A 21308-nucleotide genomic window follows, 5' to 3' on the forward strand; every position below is an offset into this window, starting at 1 on the left:
ACAGCAGGGACGGCCACACCGCAACCCCGTCTCCTTCTGGAATTTGGGGTGCACATGTGCATGCACCTGGCACATCTTTCAAGCCACCGGGTCTGAGACTTGAACTGCAAAGTCAGCCATGTGGGATCCAGCCGCCTTAACCACCACACCACCTGCGGGCCCTATATTCTGTTGAAAGGAATTGCTTAAATAATGTTTTATGTGGGAGACCAAACACCAGTGTGCAAGTGCCTGGCACGGATATCTTTGTGGGAGATTTCCTATTCGTCCATTTCTTCTACCGCTCCTCCCACGACGGCCGTGTCCTGCTTTGATGGAACAGCTTAAAAGCTGTCTGGAGAATTGCGACCTGTGGGGCTGCCCTGTGGATGGACGGCCAGGCTTCCCTCAGCCCTACTCATCCCCTGCCTCTTGGTGCCATGCCAGGGTCCACCCAATGCCCCCCACGCTCCCTGGACACAGACGGGGCCCAGGCCTCACCAGTTGTAGATGATCTGTCCCTGGCGGCCGCCGTGGCGGGAGGTGTACAGAATGATATAGCTGTCACCTCCGTAGAACTGCCCGTACGTGGCGGGATCCACAAGCACTTTATCGGAGCCTTCGATTCTCCAGATCTGCCAGAACAAAGCTGTGGTCAGACCCTGTGCAGCCCCCAGGCCCCAACTTGGGCCAGCCAGGACACCACGGCACAGGAGGTCGTGGTTAGGCAGCGGGACAAGCTCCTTCTATGGAACGCTACTGGACTCAGGCCGAGGTGGGATAATCTGCCCAAATCCCAGAGCCATCACGAGGCAGGGCTGGGACTGGAGCCTAGCCTTCCTGCTCTGGATCCTCACACCATACCCTGCCCCACTCTGTACACATCCCTCGGGGAGAACATGGTACCAGCTCCGGACCAAGGCAGCTCAGGTAGGATTCAGAGCCAGACCTGGGCTTCATAGCGGGCCTCGCCCCCTTAGAGGACAGATGAGCCACTTGCTTACCCTCTCTCAGCCTCAGTTTCTTCATCTGAAAAGTGGGGGTAACTGTATCTGTTTCAGGGCGTTGTGAGATTCGAATGAATTTATTCATAAAGAGCACAAGGTCAGGGGTAGCTCCGTTCATCACTGTGATGATGATTATTGTGTTACTAATAACACCACGATTTGTATCATTACTGCACTGCCTGGGTTGTATAGGTCACCTCCAGAAGCAAGCCATCCCCAGGTGACCTCAGAATGACCCCCGCTGGCAGGACTCTGCAGAGCTCTGGTGACAGGCTGTGTTTCCAAGCGGTCATGTGGCCCTGCAGTGCCACCTGGTGGTGCTGCTGAGAAAGACACCCTCCTTGTCCCAGGATTAAACCCCATGTAGAAATGAAAACTGAGGTTCAAAAAGGTTAAGTAACTTGCCCAAGGTCATGCAGCCGGGCTGCCATGGTACCTTCTGCACTGCGCCACTGAATAGTGTCACCGAAGCCTCCCCACGCTGAGGCAATAAGTGACCAGGAATGATAGCAACAGCAGAAGCAGAATAAGGAGACACGAACACTGGTGTGATTCCCATTTTCAGAAGGGAGTCAACGTTCGCATGAAGCCAACTCTACCTCAGAAGTGTCTCTGAACCCCACCCCGCCTTTCCATCTGCACCGAGGCCTTCTCAGTCGAGGGCACCCTCTTTCCACCCTGAAACCACTATAACAATCTTGTACACACTCCACCTTCATTTTCCCACCTCCCGCCCCTTCCTGGTAAGTTTCCAAAGCACACCTGAGCCCACCACATTTCCGCTTCTCAAAAACGCAAAAGCAGGGAAAGCGAAAAAGAAAGAAAGGAAAAATCCTTACTAGCATCAAGTGGTCAGAGGACCAAGGCCCCTCCCTGGGGACGTTATCAGCGCCAGCCTCCTGAGACAGACCCCTCCTCCCCAACATGGCACACCCTGCCTGGATGCCCACCACGCTCCACCCCTCCCCTCAGCAAGGAACTCCTACTCCTACTCTGAAACCCAGCCCACACGGCCCTTCCTGCATCCCCTCCATCCCCTGGCCCCTTCCCATCCTCCACTAATCACCTCCCCTCCCAGACCAGGCACTCCTCAGAAGGGTGGGGTCTGAGACACCTGCAACAGGGCTGCAGTGGAAGCTCAGGATGCACTGTTTGCAAAAAGTAAATAACACGAAAGAACCTCGTCTACCAAAACCTCACAGAGAAACACCGCAGGGAAGCAGGAGACGGTGCGTGGTCCCGAAGTGCCGGGGCTGGGACAGTGGAGAGGCTGGACACACGCGCCCACCCCCGCCCCAGCGGCCCCGCGGTACCTGTTTCTGGCCTGTGCCGTCGTCATCCATGCCGTGCTGGGCGGCCATGGCGGTGGAGGTGTGCAGGGTGGCGGCGTCGAAGGGCACCCGTTCCACGTTGGCAATGTGGCTGGAGAGGTAGGCCAAGCCCGGGCCGTCCGTCTGGTCTGGGTCCCGCCAGTTCTTGAAGAACTGCTTGAACAGTGGGGTCTCGCCGCCCTCGGGAAGGACTGACACCTGGGAAGGGGAGGAAGAGGAGCAGAATGGGGTCCAGGCTGCCCAGCAGGAGTCTTCGAGGCAGCCCAGTTGACACTGAGAGTGAGACGCCGCCCCACTGCAGCCCCCACCCTCACCCCTCCCAGTGCCCGGCCCCCACGACTCACCTGGGTCTGCCTGGGGTAGTCCATCTTGGAGATGAAGTCAGAGGCCGTCTTGAGGGCAGCCTTCCTCTCCTCCGTGTTGGCCTGCTTGCCTGTTGGCACCCAGAGAAGGCGATGCAGGGTTAGGGGCCTGGGGTCCTGCTGCAGCCTCGTGTCCAATGGTCCAGGGAAAAAAACAATCAGACCTCCCTCCCTACCCTTCCAGCCTGCGGACAGCTGAGGCAGAGACCCTCTCCCCAGAGCTGGCGGTCTCTGAGCTTCCGGGGGCCCGCCGATGGTGGCAACCACAGCCTCCCTGGGGTCTGTTCACTGAGCATGTACTCCGTGCTCTGAAACCACACGTGCGTTACTTCATTAAATCCGCCCAACTGGCCCACGTGATAAAGACCATCACATCTTGTTCCCGTCCATGCATAAGGAAACACGGGGATTAGAGAAGGTAAGCGACTTGACCAAGGCCACTCAGCACACGGGAAAGCTGCTTCACTGATGGCGAAGCCAAGGCACTGCCCTCTCAGCTTCCCCAGTGCCCTAGGCCATGTGCTCTTGGCGAGGGCCCCTCCCCACCCCACAGTCTGAGTGTCCCAACCCTGGGAGCCTTCCTGTGCCAGATGAGCCTCTGAATAGCCAGCGCCCACCCTCCATCCCCAGACTTCCCATGGCCAAGGTCAAGACCAGATCAGCTGGCCCAGGGTCTGAGGAGAGCAGATAACAACAGGAGCAGCCGGAAACACAGTCTCCCTGGAGCACCTGCTGCTCCCTCCTGCTGTCCCCATCCCTGGAACAAGCTTAGAGCACCAAGGAAGGACACTGATGGGGCCTCTCAGAATATCTCGGGGCCTCTCAGAAACATCTGGGCCAGCTCTTCTCAAGAGCCTCTCCAGGCATTTCTCAAGAGAGCTCACGGGCTTGCAGCATGACACTCCCCAAAGGGAGACCAGATCACCTCCCTGAGGTGCTTCAACGTGCCCTGGCCAACTGGAAGTCTCACAATAAACAAACTCGTTGAACGTCACTTCATCCACTGTCACCCACAAACTCACTAGACCCCCATGCAAGACATTTCTTTCATAATATTCATGTGACGTCAATTAACCTCTCAGAGAACTGCTGTCTTAACACCCTAGAGAAACACTAGTTTTAGCCTAAATAGGGACTCCAAGGGCCAGAGAGGGTAAGTAAAGCGCCCGAGAGCACACAGCAAGACAACTGCAAAGCCAGAGCGTTAGCCCGCAACTCCTCCCTTCCACTGCCAGGGTCCCTCCGGCACTCCCTCTACAAGGGACTTCCAAAAATTTGTGGAAAATGAAATTAAAGTATTTTGGTGCAAAAAGTTTTGAGATTCTTGCATAGATTTTGTTGTTGTTTTGGGAGAGGTTTTTGCCATAGGGCACATGCGCTCGCCAGAAAGAGAGAGACAGAGAGACAGAAAGCGAGAAATCACCCACCAGGGGGGATGTCCATGCTGCAATCCCTTCTCCTCCATTCTCCTCTCAGGATCTTGGGCACGCACGCACATGCACCTGGCGTGAGTTTAAGCTACCAGGTCTGGGACTCAAACCACGGTCAGCTACATGGGAGTCCATCGACATAGCCATTATGCCAACAGCTGGTCCCGTATAGTTTTTGTTTTGTTTTGTTTTGTTTTTGAGAGGTTTTTGCTATAGGGCGTGTGTGCTCGCCAGAAAGACAGAGACAGAAAGCAAGAAATCACCCCAGGGGGGATGGCCACACCACAATCCCTTCTCCTCCATTCTCCCCTCGGAATTTTGGGCATGCACACACATGTGCCCGGTGTGAGTTTAAGCTACCAGGTCCAGGACTCGAACCATGGTTGACTACATGGGAGTCCAGGGACGTAGCCATTATGCCAACTGCTGGTCCCACAGAGTTTTTTCATAATACACTCTCATGAACTTTTTAAAGACCGACATACTCTCCCCAGGACTGAGTTCCCACCGAAGGTCCTGGGGGCAGGCTGGGGTCTTCCCTGTTCCCAGTACCTTTCCAGACAAAGATCTTCCCATCCCTGCCGTGGTCCAGGATGAAGCAGTCCTCTGATTTCAGGGCCCCCTGGGCGAAGGGGTTCTCATCAGCCACGAGGGAGACCGACATGGTGCCTGCACCGTTGGAGACCTGAGGGGGCCAGGGAGACAGAGCCGGGCTCGTGAGTGCATGCAGCTGCCCACCCCGGGACGCCCAGCACCTCGGCCTACCAGAGGGCTCCCCAGGGCTGGGTCAGGCCGCAGCCCCCATCTCCCACACCAAGCCGCGCTGCAGACTAACGCCTGGGCTTCCCTCCCAAGCTCTGAGGCATATGCAGGCTTCCTGTCTCCTTTCCTTTGTCAGGACCATGCTGGCAGACTGACACTCTGGGGTACCATGGAAGTGACACATCAGAAGGGGAGGCAAGCTAGAACGCAGAATACAGGCCAGCCCCACTGGATCCCACATAGCTGTGGGTCCAGCAGCTTAAGAAACATGTTGGGGAGCTGGCAGGTGGCATGGTGGCTAAGGGTGTTGGACTGCCACCTGGCAACCATGGTTTGAGTCCCAGACCCGGTGGCTTACTCTCTCTTTCTCTCTCTCTCTCCTCTCTCTCACTCTGTCCCTCTCTGGTAAAATTAAAATAAATAAAGTTTTTAAAGAATTATTTATTTAGTTATCTATTCATTTTTTGTTTGTTTGTTTGTTTTTTAATTTGACCAGAGAGACACACAGAGAGTGGCCACCTGGCGACCATGGTTTGAGTCCCAGACCCGGTGGCTTACTCTCTCTTTCTCTCTCTCTCTCCTCTCTCTCACTCTGTCCCTCTCTGGTAAAATTAAAATAAATAAAGTTTTTAAAGAATTATTTATTTAGTTATCTATTCATTTTTTGTTTGTTTGTTTGTTTTTTAATTTGACCAGAGAGACACACAGAGAGTGAGAGAGAGAAAGCGAGAAAGCACGCCAGGTCCAGGATTTGAACCATGGTTGGCCATGTGGGAGTGTCTAGCACCATGCCACCTGCTGATCCCTAATAAAGTTATTTTTATTTTATTTTATTTTATTTTTAAAGAAGAGAGAGAGAGAGGGAAAGGGAGAAAGCAAGCCGCCAGGCCCAGAACTCGAACTGTGGTCAGCCATGTGGGAGTCCAACACCTTTACCCACCATACCATTGTCGGCTCCATAAATAAATACAGTTAAATAAAATAATTCTAAAAAAAAAAGAAGAAGGAGGAGAAGAAGAAGAAGAAGAAAAAACGTCAGGTGCATGCGCATATGTGCCCAAAATCCCAAAGAGAGGGAGAAATGGGGAGAGAGGCTCACAGTGTGATCATCCCTGATCAGGGGTGCTCTCACTTTCTCTCTCTCTTATGAGCCCTTTGGCAAATTAAAAAAAAAAATGCAGGAAAATGAGTGGCACCGGAGGGGAACTGAATAGGCCCAGCTACTGTGAAGCAGTGGTGCCCTGCAAGGCTGGAAGCCATATGGCTGACTGGGTTTGAATCCCAGGTCCACTGAAAACACATGGGCAAGTGTGGGTGTGCCCAGGATCCTGAGGGGCTAGGAAAAGGGAATCACAGAGTGACAAGACCCCTGTTGGGAGTGCTCACTCTCTCTTTCTCACATGTGCACACGCTATAATAAAAACGAACAGAAAGAAGATTTTCCTAAGGGGTATTCACCCTCATCAGTGAGAGAAAAAAAAAAAGTAAGAACTAAATGGAATATAGTACCCTGGATCGGAACCTGGGATGATACACTGGGAAAACGCACATGGAGTCTGTAGTTCAGTTAATAATGTTGAACCAATGCTAACTGGTTTGTTTTGACAAAACTAAGTACCTGGTTAGCGCCTGGTGAAGACGTTACAGAAAAGTGCATAGAAATGTTCTGCATTATATTTGCAATTTTCCTGTAAATCCCAAATTATTTCATAGTAAGACATTCATTAAACTTTAAACAAATTAATAATTATTTCATTTAATTTATTATTTAAGTTTTATATGAACACATGTGCACTCACCAGAGAAAGACAGAGAGAGAGAAAAAGTGAGAAAGCAAGCTGCCAGGTCTGGGACTGGAACTGCAGTTGGTTATGTGAGAGTCCGGTATCTTAACCACCACACCACCTGCTGGTCCCAAGGTTCATTAAACTTTAATTTAGGGAACCAGCCAGTTGGTGTAATGGCTACGTTGATAGACTCCCACATAGTCGACCACGGTTCAAGTCCTGGACCTGGTGGCTTAAACTCACTCCGGGCACGTGTGCATGCATGCCCAAGATCCAGAGAGGAGAATGGAGGAGAGGGGATTGCGGCGTGGCCGTCCCCCCAGGGGGTGATTTCTTGCTTTCTGTCTCTCTGATTAGTGCACATGCCCTATAGCAAAAACCTCTCAAAAAAAAAACAAAAACAAAACAAAACAAAAAAAACCTTTAATTTAAAAGTGTATCATGCTAGCCCGATTTCAAAAGAATGACAATACCTAGTGCTGACAAGGCTTTTTCCCTGTGAGGGTAATTTGGGAGACTTCTTAGATACAGTTGAACAGTTACTATCAGAACTTCATATTTTAAAAAATTATTTAATTTGGGGCATGTGCATGCGTGCCCAAAATCCTGAGAGGAGAATGGAGAAGAAGGGACTGCAGTGTGGCCATCTCCCTGGGGGACGATTTCTTGCTTTCTGTCTTTTCTGTTTCTCTGTCTCTCCGGTGAGCGCAAGCACCCTAGAGCAAAAACCTCTCTCTTAAAAAAAGAAAGAAAGATATTCCTAACCATGTGGAGTGGATAAAAGGCCATACAACAGCATAAATAGCTTGGATCCATTTTTATAAAAACAACATGAAAATGTAATTAGGCACAGAAAGATCTGTCCGAACAAAGATGTGTTCTTCCAACAAAATTATAACCATCAAATCATAGTAATTTGAAAAGAAGATGGGGAGAGGTTTTGTTTGTTAGTTTTTCTGGTTTTTGCTATTGCACGATTGTGCTAGCCAGAGAGAAAAAGAGAGGGAAAGTGAAAAATCACCCCTTGGGGGGATGACCAACCATAATCCCCTCTCCTCTGTTCTCCTCTCAGGATTTGGGGCATGGGCCCCGCATATCTGCAAGCCACCAGGTCCAGGACTCAAACCACACAGCTGGCCATATAGAATCCAGCACCTTCACCTCCATGCCACCTGCTGGCCCCCAGGAGAGGATTTTTTTAAAAAAAACTGAGACTTGTTACTTTTATAAAAGAAACATGGATTCAGAGCAGGCTGCTCTTGTCACCAAACTGGAAGAGCATGCAGAGCTGCCAGGCCTCCACATGTTTTTAAAATAATAATGATTCAAGTTCCAGACCTGGAGGCCTGAAAAACACATCAGGCACATGTGCGCGCATGCCCAAAATCCTAAGAGGAGAATGGAGGAGAGGGGATTTGAAATGGCCATCCTCCCAGGAGTGATTTCTCACTTTCCTTCTCTCTTTCTTTGTCACTCTCTGGCAAGCACATGTGCCCTGTAGCGAAAACTAAAAATAGTATTATCAGTAGTAGAATAATAATACTGGTTGTATTACACACGTGAAATTCTTTTCTTTTCTTTTTATACTCTTAAGTACGGCTCTCTCTGTTTTTAGAACACACACACAGATGGGACCAGCGGTTAGCGTAATGGCTATGTTGCTGGACTCCCACGTAGTCGACAACAGTTTGAGTCCCAGACCCACTGGCCTAAACTCATGCTGGGCGCGTGTGCGTGCGTGCCCAAGATCCCGAGAGGAGAATGGAGGAGAAGGGATTGTGGCGTGGCCATCCCCCCTGAGGGGAGATTTCTCGCTTTCTGTCTCTCTGTCTCTCTCTCTCTCTCTCTGGTGAGCGCATGCACCCTATAGCAAAAATCCTTTCCCCCCAAAAAAACAAAGAAACAAAAAACACACACAGATGGCTTTATCATCAGAAAAGTTAATGACAAGGTGCTTTCTCTTTGTCAGTGATGGAAACCTATACCCCCATTTTGCTATTTTATCACAAAGAAGGCTGGGGTACAACCCGAGTACAATGGGCACAGTTGGGCTTTCTTCTGATACCCAACCAAGAGGCCAGAATTTCTTAGCTCAAAATAAGCCTTGGTTCAGTTTTAAAAATCACAAGGAAGACTTTGTCAAGTCATTAACATACAACCATGCACCATAAAACCCCCCTCCACACACTCACACACACACCTGTTTCTATAGTATTTTCCCAAGTATCTTCCCGAGATACTTTCCCATCCATTTTCTGTGCGGACTTCCACCAAGTGTCCTTCTCCCCACTTTTCAGACTGGGAAACAGGCCCAGAAAGAATCCCATGTATGAACATGACACAGCTGTGTCTGGAGTTGAGTGCGTTCTCTTGTCTTCAGTGCAGAAAGTGAAGGAGACACGAGCAAGCCAGGGTCCCTTCCAGAGGGGAGCTTTGTTCCAGGTTCCCTGCAGGTCCCCTTTCCTGCCCCATGCCCAGAGACAGTGCATCTGGGGCTCACCTTGTAGAGCTTGGCCAGCTTGCGGTTGGCTGCATCCTCCTTGGCTGTGTCCTCGGCACCTGGGGGCAGAGCTGGCTTGGCACCCAGTACCTGCAGGAGACGCAGAGATGGCGAGAGAGTGGCCATGAGGGAGGAGCCTGGGCAGGAGGGTCCCGAGCAGGCAGGGACCACTCGGACATCCAAACAACCCTCAAGGTGGGGCCCGATGCCTTCTGACGCCCTATATGGATCACATGCCTCCTGCATGGGGGGCTCAACCAAATCTGCCTATCAGAAGTCCTCCCCTGCTCTCTGACTCCAGGACAGCCCCTCTGGTATTCAATCTGCCTTTGAATAGTGGCAACTACTGGTACTAAACAACCTCCACCACGTGTCTTTGAAAGATCCCCCTTCATCTTCCCACCCATTCCAGGAGGCACAGAGTACCACTCTTGTTTTAAGGAAGAGGAATCTGAGGGCTAGAGAGATGGAGTCACTGTGGGTGGCTCTTGGGGGCTAATTATAACAGGAACCTATTTTCATTCCCACATTCGGGGTCTTCCCAACCCTCCAACCTCAACTATTATTCCTTCCAACCCATGACTGGTGACCAGGCTCTATCCCATAATAATCACTCCTCTTCCTCCTGCTAAAAACTGGAACTGGATTCATCCCAAACAAACAGGAGCCAAGTGGCCCAGGGCAGAGCTCATGGTCTTCTGCTTTTCCTGGAGAACTCCGTCTCCACTGGTAGGCCCTCAAAGCACAATGGCTGGCCATCCCATCATGCACTTGACTGAGTGGCCCACAGATACCAGGAGTGGTCAGAGGAGGGGAGAGGGGACGGGGTCTCAGTCTGATCTCGCTCCAGCACTGAGCTGGCCTTCAGGGGATGCTGGGAGATCCTCCTTCTCAGCTCCTTCAGGGACCTGGCCTTTCCTTGGAGGGAGTGACTCACACTCCAGGGATGCTCCTTGTCCTTGGCCTCTCAGGGAAGTCTGGGAGTTGCCAGAGAAGCCGATCTTCCCTACTCCCTATAGTGTCAGGCTCGGTGGAAAAACAGTCTTGGGGTGGGGGGTGGAGTTTTCCTTTTCTTCCAGTTCGCTCCCAAGTAACTCCCCAGTGGAAGGGAACCATGAGCAGCCTGTCCCCAGCCCACCCCTGCCCGCACCCCACAGACACCTGGAGCATGGCCTCGGGCTCAGCACCCTCCTCAGACACGTGCACTCGGGCCCGGCCGCTGCGCTCGTTGTCCCGGATGCCCTTGGACACCTGTGTGGCCTTCAGTCTTTCGAATCGGTTGCTGTTGGAACCGCACCACTGGTAGATGTCCTGTAAGACAGAGAGCCTCATCGTCGTGCCCCAGTGGTCGTATCTGCCTTGCGAGAGGAGACTGTGGGTGTGCACAAGTTCACTTCGTTCTGTGCTTGCTCAGGAAAGGGCTGGCCAAGCATCCGTGTGTGCATCATAAGTACAGTGAGCGTGACCCGCACACGCCAAGGTGTGAGTGTGTGTGTGTGGCAGGGAAATGTCTTGTCACAGGTATAACTGCACCTAGAATGTGCACAAAAAAGGAAGCCTGCTGAAGGGAACAGAAACTGGGGCAACCACTTGGGAAAACCATTTGGCCAGTTTCTGAAACTCAGTATGTTACATTTCATGACCTAGCGATCCTACTTCTAAGAATATACCAGCAAAAGTGCACTCACACATCCCCCAAAAGACCTGTGCAAGAACTTCAGAGTCACGCTGTTTGTGAAAGCCTCAAACCGGAAGCCACCCTAAGGGCCATCGACGACATAAAGGTTAAGTCGATTGTGGTACGCCCACATGATGGAGTCTTGCAGAGCAAGAATGGATGATCTATAACTAAATGCAATAAGGATGAATCTCAGAAATGGAAGGTTGAACAAAAGGATTCTGATGGGAGGGAGTGAGGATCTCTGTGTGCAAAGTTGGAAATAGACAGAAGGGAGCTAGGCTGGCTGATGGGACAGTTTGGGATGATGGTGCCCTGGGGAAGAAGGTACCAGAAGAGGGTAACGGGGGCCTGTGCAGGACTGGTGATGCTCTGGTTCTGGATCTGGTCTGACATGGGTGTGTCCACTTCGTGAAGCTATAGTGCCCACACTCAGGACTCACACACTTTCCATGTGCCTACTCTACAATAACGAGCTTCCACTAGCTCAGCATGTGCCAGTGTTTGCACGGACATTACATGAGGGGCTCAAGTGCACATGCACATGAGCGGGCCACATCTACTTGCGGATTGGTGCTCACAAGGATCTGTGCAATGAGAGTACACACATCACATGTCTACACGGCAGGACTGGGTAAGTGCATCCCCTACGCATCACATACAACGTGCATGTGCAACTACACGTATGACATACACACGTGGGTCCTTGAACAGCACACCCAAGTCCATGGGTGTGGGCATTCACTATGGCGCATGTGTGTGTGCCATGTACTGGTAAGAGTGTGACTATACGTGGAAAGGTACACAAGAGGTTCACATGAACAAAGATGTCAGGGAGTCTCTGTCAGTCGATCCCAAGTTCACTGTGCACACCATGTGTACTCGAGGTCTATGACAAGTGCGTGATAGGTCTGAGTCTACACGTGTGGGAGTCTGACACATACAGTGCACAGGGGCCTGCTGGTTCCTGTGGTTTGTTCATGTGGCATATCATGTCCCCAAATTAGGCCTGGCTTAATTCTCAGTGGCCCCTGAGAAGGGGCAGAGCAGGACTCACATTGCCCAGGTCCAAGATGAAGCAGTCACCATTGTTGAAGCTCTCCCAAGACACAGGCACCTCTGTCGCACGGACCACGCGCCGCCCTTTGACCTGGAAGAGTCTCTGCACCACCACCTCATTGGGTACCACGTGTTTGAATCCCGATGCCACACCTCCTTTCTGTGAAGTCAAGGAGACAGCGTCAGTACAGGGCAGGGGATACAGGGAAGTAAATACCAGGGAAGGAGATAGGATTGGGATGAAGGAAATTCTGGTCTATGGGCCATTGGCCTTTAAGCAATGGAGATACCCAGTCAACACAGGACTTTCACACTGAGTATCTTGTTTGAGACTAGGACATTCTTATGCCCATTTTAGAGAAGGAAACTAAGGTTCAGAAAAAGAATAGAATTTGCCCAAATCTACACAGCTAAGATGTGAGATTCTCTACCCCCTGCATCTTGCTGCCACCCCTTTGAATCACTCACTCTACTAATACAGACCCCTGGAGCCACTTCCCCAGATCACAGAACAATGAACATTCCCTCTCAAAACCAGCATTTCCCAAGAGATGTTCTATGGCAGCCTAGACCTCCAATATATTCTGCAAGGAAGAGCTCCATGATCAGTAAGCACAGGGGATGTTCCTTACCTCCCTGACTGTTGCACATAAGCATGATAGAGGCTCTGGAAAGTCTGACAGTGACTGCACTTGCCTGCCTTCTGTTTTACACAGCACATGCTTGTCTTATTGAATCAAGAACCAGTTTTCTCCACCACAGCTGGCCTACAGCTTGAATGTTCTGCAAAACCCACTTTGAAAAGTGCTAATGCAGTTTTTTTCCCATCCTTCAAGGATCTCTAGAAGTCTTCTCAGACTGCTCCAGCCACCACCATTCATCTTCCCCCTACGATTCTGCAGCAGGTTCCACCCAGCTGTGCCTTCAGAGGCAGCTATAGGGAAGGGACACTTGCCCTGCTACAACAGTGCTGGATGACTCCTAGTTAGTGTTATACCCACTCTGAGCTGCAGGTCTCTCCTTTCCGAACTGGAGGCATAAGCCCCCGCTCTGCAAGGGTCACCAAGTCCCAGGGAAGAAGCCTCCAGAGGAACTCCCTATGGCAGTCACAACTGCCCTTGGCTCACGAGAAAGCCAAGGGAAGCCAATTGGGTTTCCCTGTGAGTAGTCCTCAGCCCCAGGCCTCAGAGTTGTCAAATCTGAGCTGAAAAGGTCCTTATACTGCATCACATTTCACCCGTGGTAGGCTGAAGCCCAGATACTTGAAGCAACTCACTCAAGAGCACACAGCAATTGTACAGCAAAGTCCAGGCTTGGAAACACGTCCTGCCCCCATGCTAGAACTCACTTCCCTTCTCCACAAGTCCCGGGGGTGGGGGAAGAGAGCTTCCACGACTGCCACCCCATCCGGTCCTCTGAGCCCACCTCCCTCTGCACAGCCACGTTCAGCCTGCCTCGAACGTACAGGCTCCACGAGAAGGCACTGGGAGCCAGCTGAAGTCAGGCTTCCACTACGTCCACCCATAGAAAGCAATACATGTGTCTGTGAAATACCCGTGCCCACCGTGCTGCCATTCTGCAGGCGTCATCCATGAAGGAGGTTAAGATTGGCCTTATCTCACAAGTAAGAAAGGGAAGCCCACAGGGAAAGGACTTGCTGAAGGTCTTAGAGCAACTGGGATTCAAACCCAGGTGCATCTGAATCTGCAAGACCCATATTCTTCCTCCAGTACCAGGTTTCCTTAGAAAAAGGTCACTAGCGACCCCCAGGATGGAACACAGGAGCAAGCTATCTTTCCTGTGTGTTTTCTTGTGGCTGGAGCGCCCCCTGGTGTTACCTCTTGCTATCAGCATATGATCTTTCAAGAGTTCCCTTGGGCTGGGGATCTTGGGCACGAACACACAGGTGAACAGCATGAGTTTAAGCCACAGGGTCCAGGACTTGAACCGTGGTCGACTTATATGGGAGTCCAGCAACATAGACATTACGCCAACTGCTGGTCCCCAAAATAATTCTTAAAAAAAGAAAAAAAGATTTTTTCTCTCTCAGAAAAAATAAACTTTTTTTTAAAAAATGAGGTGCTGGGACCAGCATGTGGTGTTCTGGTTAAGGCACTGGATCCCATATGACTGGACTGCAAAGTTCAAGTCCCAGACCCAGCAGCTTGAAAAATCACGCTAGGTGGGGAACCAGCAGTTAGCATAATGGCTATGTCGCTGGATTCCCACGTAGTCAACCGCGGTTCGTGTCCCGGACCCGGTGGCTTAAAACTCATGCCGGGCGCGTGTGCGTGCGTGCCCAAGATCCCGAGAGGAGAATGGAGGAGAAGGGATTGCGGCGTGACCATCCCCCCTGGGGGGTGATTTCTCGCTTTCTGTCTCTATGTCTCTCTCTGTCTGTCTGGCGAGCGCACGCGCCCTACAGTGAAAATCTCTCCAAAAAAAAAAAAATCACGCTAGGTGTGTGTGCATGCCCAAGAGGAAAATAGAGGAGAAGAGATTGCAGTCCTGCTAGGGGGTGATTCCTCTCTTCCCTAGGGGGTGATTTCTCACTTTCTCTCTCTCTATCTCTCTCTGTCTCTTTCTAGTGAGCACAATCACCCTATGGCAAAATCCTAAAAAGAAAAAAGAGTTGTTAAAAGACCCACTAACCATTTCTACTGATTCTTCAAAGACAAGGAAATGGGAGATAGGAAAAAAGAGGCTATTAACTTTTTGCTACACTTCTAAAATATCTTACTTGTCCAAGCACAGCTTTTATTTTTGTCATTAAAAAATAGGAAACTTTGGGCGTGGTGGCGCCCGCCCTATGGCAAAAAATAGGAAACTTTTTTGAAATGAGAAAAAGATTGCTTTATGTAATCAATGTCAGTTCTCAGAAATTCTCTGTACACTTGATTCCTAATGATTGTGGCCATGAGTTTCCTGACTCATTAACTTCTCTAATCTTACTGAGCTAGGAAATTAGACTTAGAAAGATTAGTTAACCAACCAAAAACTAATAATAATAAAAATTAAATAAATGTAAGCTCATCAAGGACATTAGTGGATCTACAAGGGCAATGGGGCAGGATTTTTTTTTAATTCTCTTATTTTTAACTACTTTTACTATCATCTTTAGGCTTGGTGGTTGCTTTCTACAGTCTAATGATTTAGATAGGAAAAGACTGGCATCAAATTATTTGAACAAAATTCAGTAGGATAAATTGTTTAAATAGGCACTTTCCAAATTAAAGTGTATTTGCATGAATGAATATATATATATGTGTGTGTGTGTGTGTGTGTGTGTGTGCGTGTGTGTGTATACACACACATCTTTCCCCTTGCCCTATAGAGACAGGGGAAAATAACCATCATTTAATATATATATATAGCTCCAGGGGCCAGCAGGTGGTGTGGTGGTAAAGGGCTCTGGATTCCTACATGGCCAACTGTGGTTCAAGTCCCGGACCTAGTGGCTTGCTTTCTCACTTTCTCTCTCACACTCTCATTCTGTCCTTCTCTGGTCAAATTAAAATAAATAAATAAAGTTAAATAAAATAATTATTTAAAAATGTGTGTGTGCGTGTGTGTGTGTGTGTGTGTGTGTGTATACCTTCAAGGGCAGAATCACGGTGACTTTTTCTTTCTAAAACCTATTATTTCTGTAATGTTAGACATTTTACAACAAGCTTATATTACTTTTGTAGTCAGAAGAAGAGGGAGTTAAAGCAATAATGATTCATATAAAAAATGTTAAACTATTTATAAAACAAAGGGCATTGATGGTGCTGGTCTCCTTTACTCGCTAAACTCAGAGCTTTTCCTAAGAAGTGAGAGGGAGGACAGGACAAGTTTGAGCGTGTTCCTTGGGCCCAGGGTTCCAACAGTTCCGCCCAGCCCAGATTCCCTGTGCACAAAGGGTTTCAATAACCTAAGTCTAGGGGTCTCTAGGGTTCCATCTGAAAGTGGAGAAGGAGGAGGCGGAGGAGGAGGAATCCAGGTACTCTGAACCCTCCTATAGCACAGTGACTTTTAAGGGCTTAGGGGTTGCAGAACCAAAGGGCCAAGACCTAAGACAGCCCTTTCTAGCGACTCCCTGTCCCCTCTCTGCCCCTTCTCACACACTGAGGACAGAATTGGCTCCCAGGAAGAGGCTTTCACAGGAACAAGTCTTGCATAACAAGCCCTGCTCCTCGGGGATCCATAATTGATGAGGGCACCAGGCCAAGAACCTTGGGCTGGGCCTGCCAAGTGCGGGGGCAGCCTGAGGACTTGTAGAAGGTGGTAAACAGGACCAGTCATGGACGTCACGTTTCCACTGGGAGTCTTTCAGGACTGAAGCCCCCAGTCTGGGCCCAAGTTGGAACCCCACCCTCAGGAGCATTCCTAAATGTAGCCTGAGAGCATTCTGGAAAATCACCTGGGACAGGGCAGGTTTGCTAGATCTGTGGATCCTCGGGGCCGTCTGAGCTAAGAGCAAAGATCAGGGAATCTTGAAACGTCCACTCTGAACATGCATTGTACTGGGCCCTTCCCCCGTGAGTTTGAATCCATTTCCATCACTTACTAGCTGTGTGACCTTGGAGAAGTTGCTTAACATCTCTGTGCCCCAGGTGCCTCATTTATAAAATGGTACAAATACTAGTGACTATCTCATAGGGTAAAATGAATTAAACCAGGAAAGCACTCAGAAGAGTCCCTGTCACAAAGTCCCAATATGTGTGTTCAACGAGAAGCACCGTCAGCTGTGTGAACTTGGACAAGTTAGTTCTCCCCTCAGCACCTCAGCTTCAACATCTATGAAATGGGAATATTACTACGTAGAGGCTAAAGTGAGTTAAATGAGAGCATGCCATAAAGGCTCCATAGAGCATAGAGGTTCTCATCACCCTTATCATTCAGTCTAAAACTCCGGGAGCCTGTGATCTGCTCGGCCGCTCTCTGACCTGTGAAACTGTGTATATGAGAACTTTCATCTCTGTGACCGTCCCCTGAGAAACAGGTGGCTGGGGCCAGTCAAGGAGCAAACGCCTCCTGTCCATCTAGGTCCTGAACCCCGCGAAGAGCCACTCCCTGGGATTCCACCTGTTGCCCCACCAGCACACAATGGGCTGACTCATCTTGAGGCTACCAGCCTCCCCAACTCTTCCAAGTGCCCTCGAGGCCAGGGACCCACCTTCTTTTTTATGAGCACCCCAGCACCCAGCCCCAGGGCACGACGGAGTCAGGGGAACACAGACGTGAGTTTGAAGACGGCTTCTGCCTCTTAGTGGTTAGGTAGCCTCAGTCTCCTCATCTGTAAAATGGAGCTGCAGTTCCCTGCCTCTCAGGCCTGCAAGGCTTACGCGAGATAATTCACTTCCCCTGCAGTGCCTGCCGAGTCACAGCGAAAAGCAGGCACCTCGTAAAAGGCTTCAAAGATGTTTGTTGAATGACAGGGAATGTAAGGGTGCCCGTGCAGAGGTACACGCTGGCCCCGAGTCTCCCGCACTTAGAGGGGCGGCCTTGGTTCCTAAGTCCCAGACTCCTCGACTCTCGGCCAAGTGCTCCTCACTTCCTGCCCCAAGAGCAGCAGAAAGACCTGCTCCTTCTCCAGCTCAGCGTCCTGGCTCCCAGCCTCTCACCTCTCCAACTCCAAGGTCCCAAGGCCCCAGAAGGGACAGAAGGCAGAGCCGGGCAGCTGGGCGGCTGGGCAGCTAGGCGGCTGGACGGCTGGGTAGGAGGTGCTCAGGGCCTCGGAGAACTGGCAGGCAGACCTGGGTGGACTCCGTGGAATCCAGCCCCGCCCCTCCCCGCCCAGGCCCGACTGCTATTCCCAGGACACACCCTGCCTTTCACTCTCTATCTCTCTGGCACTCTCCCATGTCACACTGGACAATCTTTGTGTTTACCCTGGTATACAGTGTCACTGTGCTAGTGACACAGAGGACCCTGAGACCCAGAGAGGGACAGAGATTTCTCTAAGCGAGATCAAATAGCACATCAGTGGCACAGAGAGGGCATGACTTCCGCCCTGGAACCCTGGCCATGAGAGGCATATGGGTTTGGTGGGACGGATGCTGAGAGGAGATCTTGGTTCTGGTCCTAGCTCTAGCCCCAACTCGCTGTGACCCAGGCCACTGTTTCTAAATCTCTGTGCCTTGCTCCTCCCCTGCCCTGTGAAATGAGAGACTCTGACGGTCAAGTCCACCAGGCTATGAAAACCTGTGATCTCTCCTCATCCTGACCAAAGAGAACCCCAGCTCTGTCAAACTACAGCTGTCCCCTGCTGAGGAGCCAAGCCCCACACAAGGCGTGTCGCAGCTCCCCTTTCGCCAACTCCTCTCCCAGGCCCTGTAGGGCAGGTACAACTGGCTCTCCTGTAACCAGACAGAAAAGGGAGGCTCAGGGAGGTCGGGTGGCTTGGTGGAGGTCACTCAGCATATGAAGTCACATCTCTCGGGGCTGTCAGCTTGGCTCTGCTCAGCCTCACCTGGCTGGGAACTGGGGAAAGAGATCTGTCATGGCCCAGATTCTTAATAGTTCAAGTTGAAGGGGTGGTCACTGTGAACAGAAAGACGGATCTGACTAAAAGTGCCTATTAAATACGTCACACAGGGCCCTCTGCTAGCTGGGCCCTCAGGTTAGGGGTACAGGAACAGTCCAAGGCCCAAGGCCTCCTATTCCTCTGGGCCCGTGAGAAGGGTTGGGTTTCCACCTATGGCCCACTCCTCGCTGCTAGGGCTAGGAAAACAACCTACAGCATTACGGGAAATTGTCTTCTCATCTTACAATAAATAACCAGAAGCTCAGAGAGAGTGCGTGATTTGTTCAAGGACACACAGCTAGGATGAGCCCAGGATGCAAACTCAGGGTCGGTTGACACCAAAGCCTGACCTCTGCCCTGCCTGCCCATGGCCACACAAGGCCATCTTTCAAGATGCAGCTGTCCCTGCCACCTGAGCAAAGTGGGGCCCAACCTACCTTGTACTTCAGGCCGGACTTGAAGTAGCCGAGGAAGGTGGCCGACTCGAAGCCCTGGACCTCACGGTGCTGCACGGCCCGGCCATTCAGGTAGTCATCCAGCTGCACGGTGAAGATGGCAGCCGCCCCGCTCTCGTCCTGGCTGCACTCATTGCCTAGGGGACAGATGCACAGCCTGAGCCTGGCTCTCCTGGGAAGGGGTCTGCAGCCTCCAGCTCTTCCCTGGCCTTGCTGTAGAAGCTGGGGGAGCCCTGCCCCTGCCTTCTACGCACCTCAGTTACTCCATTGGGACAATGGGACCAGTGGGGGCTGGGCCCCATTTTCCTTCCAGCTCTGACACTTGCTGCTACACTCACGCTCAGCCCTCCTGAGCACAAACTCAGACCAAGAGCATCAGCTCCATCTGCAGATTAGGAAACTGAGGCTCAGCAAGGGCCCGGATTTCCAGCGTGACACAGCAGGGTAATGGCTGTGGCAGGGACTCCAGGCTCACTCCTGACTCTGAAAGGCAAACTGGGGGGTGACTGGAGCTGGGCCAGGGAAACTGTGTGGGGTCCAGGGTCCCCAAGGGACCCAGAGTCCCAAGTGCCATCAAACTTGCTAAGCTTTCACAACACACTTGACTATATCAGGTCCCCTCCACAGAGACACCAGTGACTTGTCAACGTGCCGACCATAGCTCAGAGGCAGAGCTGGGCCCAGATGCTAGCCAGGCTGGCTGCAGGGTCTGGGGGCCCATAACCACTGGCCGAGGGTCTGGCACACACACGGTGCTCAGTGAGTTCGCTTCCTCACGGCGTCCTGGGGATCGGTCGCCAAGGCCCATTGTGGGGTCAGGACTGGGCAGGGCCGCCTCACCCAGCCAGTAGTGCAGGTCATACTGCAGGTTCCCGTTCCTCAGCTGCACCGTCTTCAGGATGACGTAGGCGTCGCCCGTGAAGAAGTCTCCATAGAGGTTGGGGGGTACAGGCACCAGGTCGAACTTCTCCACACGCCAGATCTGCAGGCCAGGCTCCTTCCCCGCCTTGAGGAACTCGGGGTGTTCCACTACCATGGTGCTGGGCTGGGGAGACACAGGGCAGAACCTGAGTAGGGCGGCATCCTGCAGGCAGGGCCCCGGGCACGAGGGAGGGGGGTTTCCAGCACCAAGAGCTTCTCACTTGTGCCTCCTGCTCTCCCCACGCCCCTCAGAGAGCCCCATCTCGATGAATTAGCAAACGGGGCAAGAGTTGACGCTTCGAGCCCCCTGCCTTGGCCAGCAGCACCTCTTCAGCAACCCATCTGCGGCTTCTGCTGATGGGGCACGGGGAGAGAGGCCTCTGCCTCATTCTCCCTTCTCTTCTGATTGCCAATTGTCAATAGAAAGCTCTGAGCAGCTCTGCCAGGGACCCCCAGCTCGGAGCCAGCATAGTGGGGAGTGAACAAGCTCCAGGACGGTGGGCAGACCCCCAAAGATGGCAGTGGTAAATTGGCTTCCTCCCTTTCAGCATCCTTAATGGCTCTAAAACTAAGGGCCTTCAGAGACCTCATTATCCAGCTCCACTCTGCAGATAGGGAAACTGAGGCCCACAGAGGGTGGGGGACTGGCCTGAGGTCACACGGCCTGTTTGCCTTTGCCCTTTGGAAGTGGGAAGATTTCTCGCTTCCCATCCATCCCCACCCAGCACGTCGTCAAAAAGGGTAAGGAGGGTGAGCCCAAGTGGCCTCCTGCGCTGTCTGCCTTCTCCCTCCTGCCCTCCGCGCCACCCCCCCATTCCATTTCTGGGAGGTGGAGAGGACACAGCGGATCTGCAGGAGCCTGCTGGGGAGAGGGGTCAGGATCGGGAAAGGGTGTCAGACATGCACGAGGCTGCCTGGGTTAGGCTGGAGCCAGGGCGGAATCAGCAGGCGGGGGCACCTCAGGCCAGGAGTGTCCGGTGGGCGTCAAAATCAGACGGGAGGAGTAAAAGAAACCAGGTGGGAGAAGAACCTGGGCAGACGGGGGAATAGCACAAAGGGGAGATGGAAGAGAGGCGGGGAGAGCGGCAGAGAGAGGAGGATAAACAAGAGTACTGACACTGACTTAGCAAACAGGCAGATCCCAGTGAGCGGGAGGAAAGGTCGGAGAAGGGGAGACATCAAAGGAGCGGGAGGAACCTGGAATGGAAGAAATGGGAAGCAATGAAGCCGAAGAGGAGAAATCAGACAGGGAAACGAAGAAATCGGGCAGCAGAGATGGTGAGAGAGCAGAAGCGGGAGAGGGGGAAGAACTCCGGCCGAGGCGAGGTTAGCCTGTAAGTAGGGACGCAGCCAGGGCCCGAGGCTCCCCCCCCCTTCCGCGAGAGCCCCCCAGCAGCCACAGATACTTACAAAGCAACAAAACAGTTTTTCCATTCTAGACCTGAATTATCCCCTTTTCCTAGCGCTGTATCTGCAAGAACTTACAATAGAGAGTTACTACGGGAGCCCCGGGTTCCCCCGGGTACTCA

General features: G+C 51.7%; 1 protein-coding gene across 1 annotated transcript in view; it reads right to left on the reverse strand.

The window, feature by feature from the left end:
• GSN (gelsolin) overlaps positions 1 to 19903 on the reverse strand; it is a gene marked incomplete at its 5' end in the record, with an annotated part of 31250 nt that extends 11347 nt beyond the window's left edge. The window contains 9 exon segments of the mRNA XM_014588611.1: positions 481 to 614; positions 2300 to 2515; positions 2662 to 2750; positions 4662 to 4794; positions 9159 to 9248; positions 10320 to 10469; positions 11894 to 12055; positions 18841 to 18995; positions 19699 to 19903. Coding sequence (XP_014444097.1) covers positions 481 to 614; positions 2300 to 2515; positions 2662 to 2750; positions 4662 to 4794; positions 9159 to 9248; positions 10320 to 10469; positions 11894 to 12055; positions 18841 to 18995; positions 19699 to 19903 — 1334 coding nt within the window.
• Between the last annotated feature and the right edge of the window lie 1405 nt (positions 19904 to 21308).

The sequence above is a fragment of the Tupaia chinensis genome, unplaced genomic scaffold, assembly GCF_000334495.1.
Source record: "Tupaia chinensis unplaced genomic scaffold, TupChi_1.0 Scaffold000289_1, whole genome shotgun sequence".
Lineage (NCBI taxonomy): Eukaryota > Metazoa > Chordata > Mammalia > Scandentia > Tupaiidae > Tupaia > Tupaia belangeri.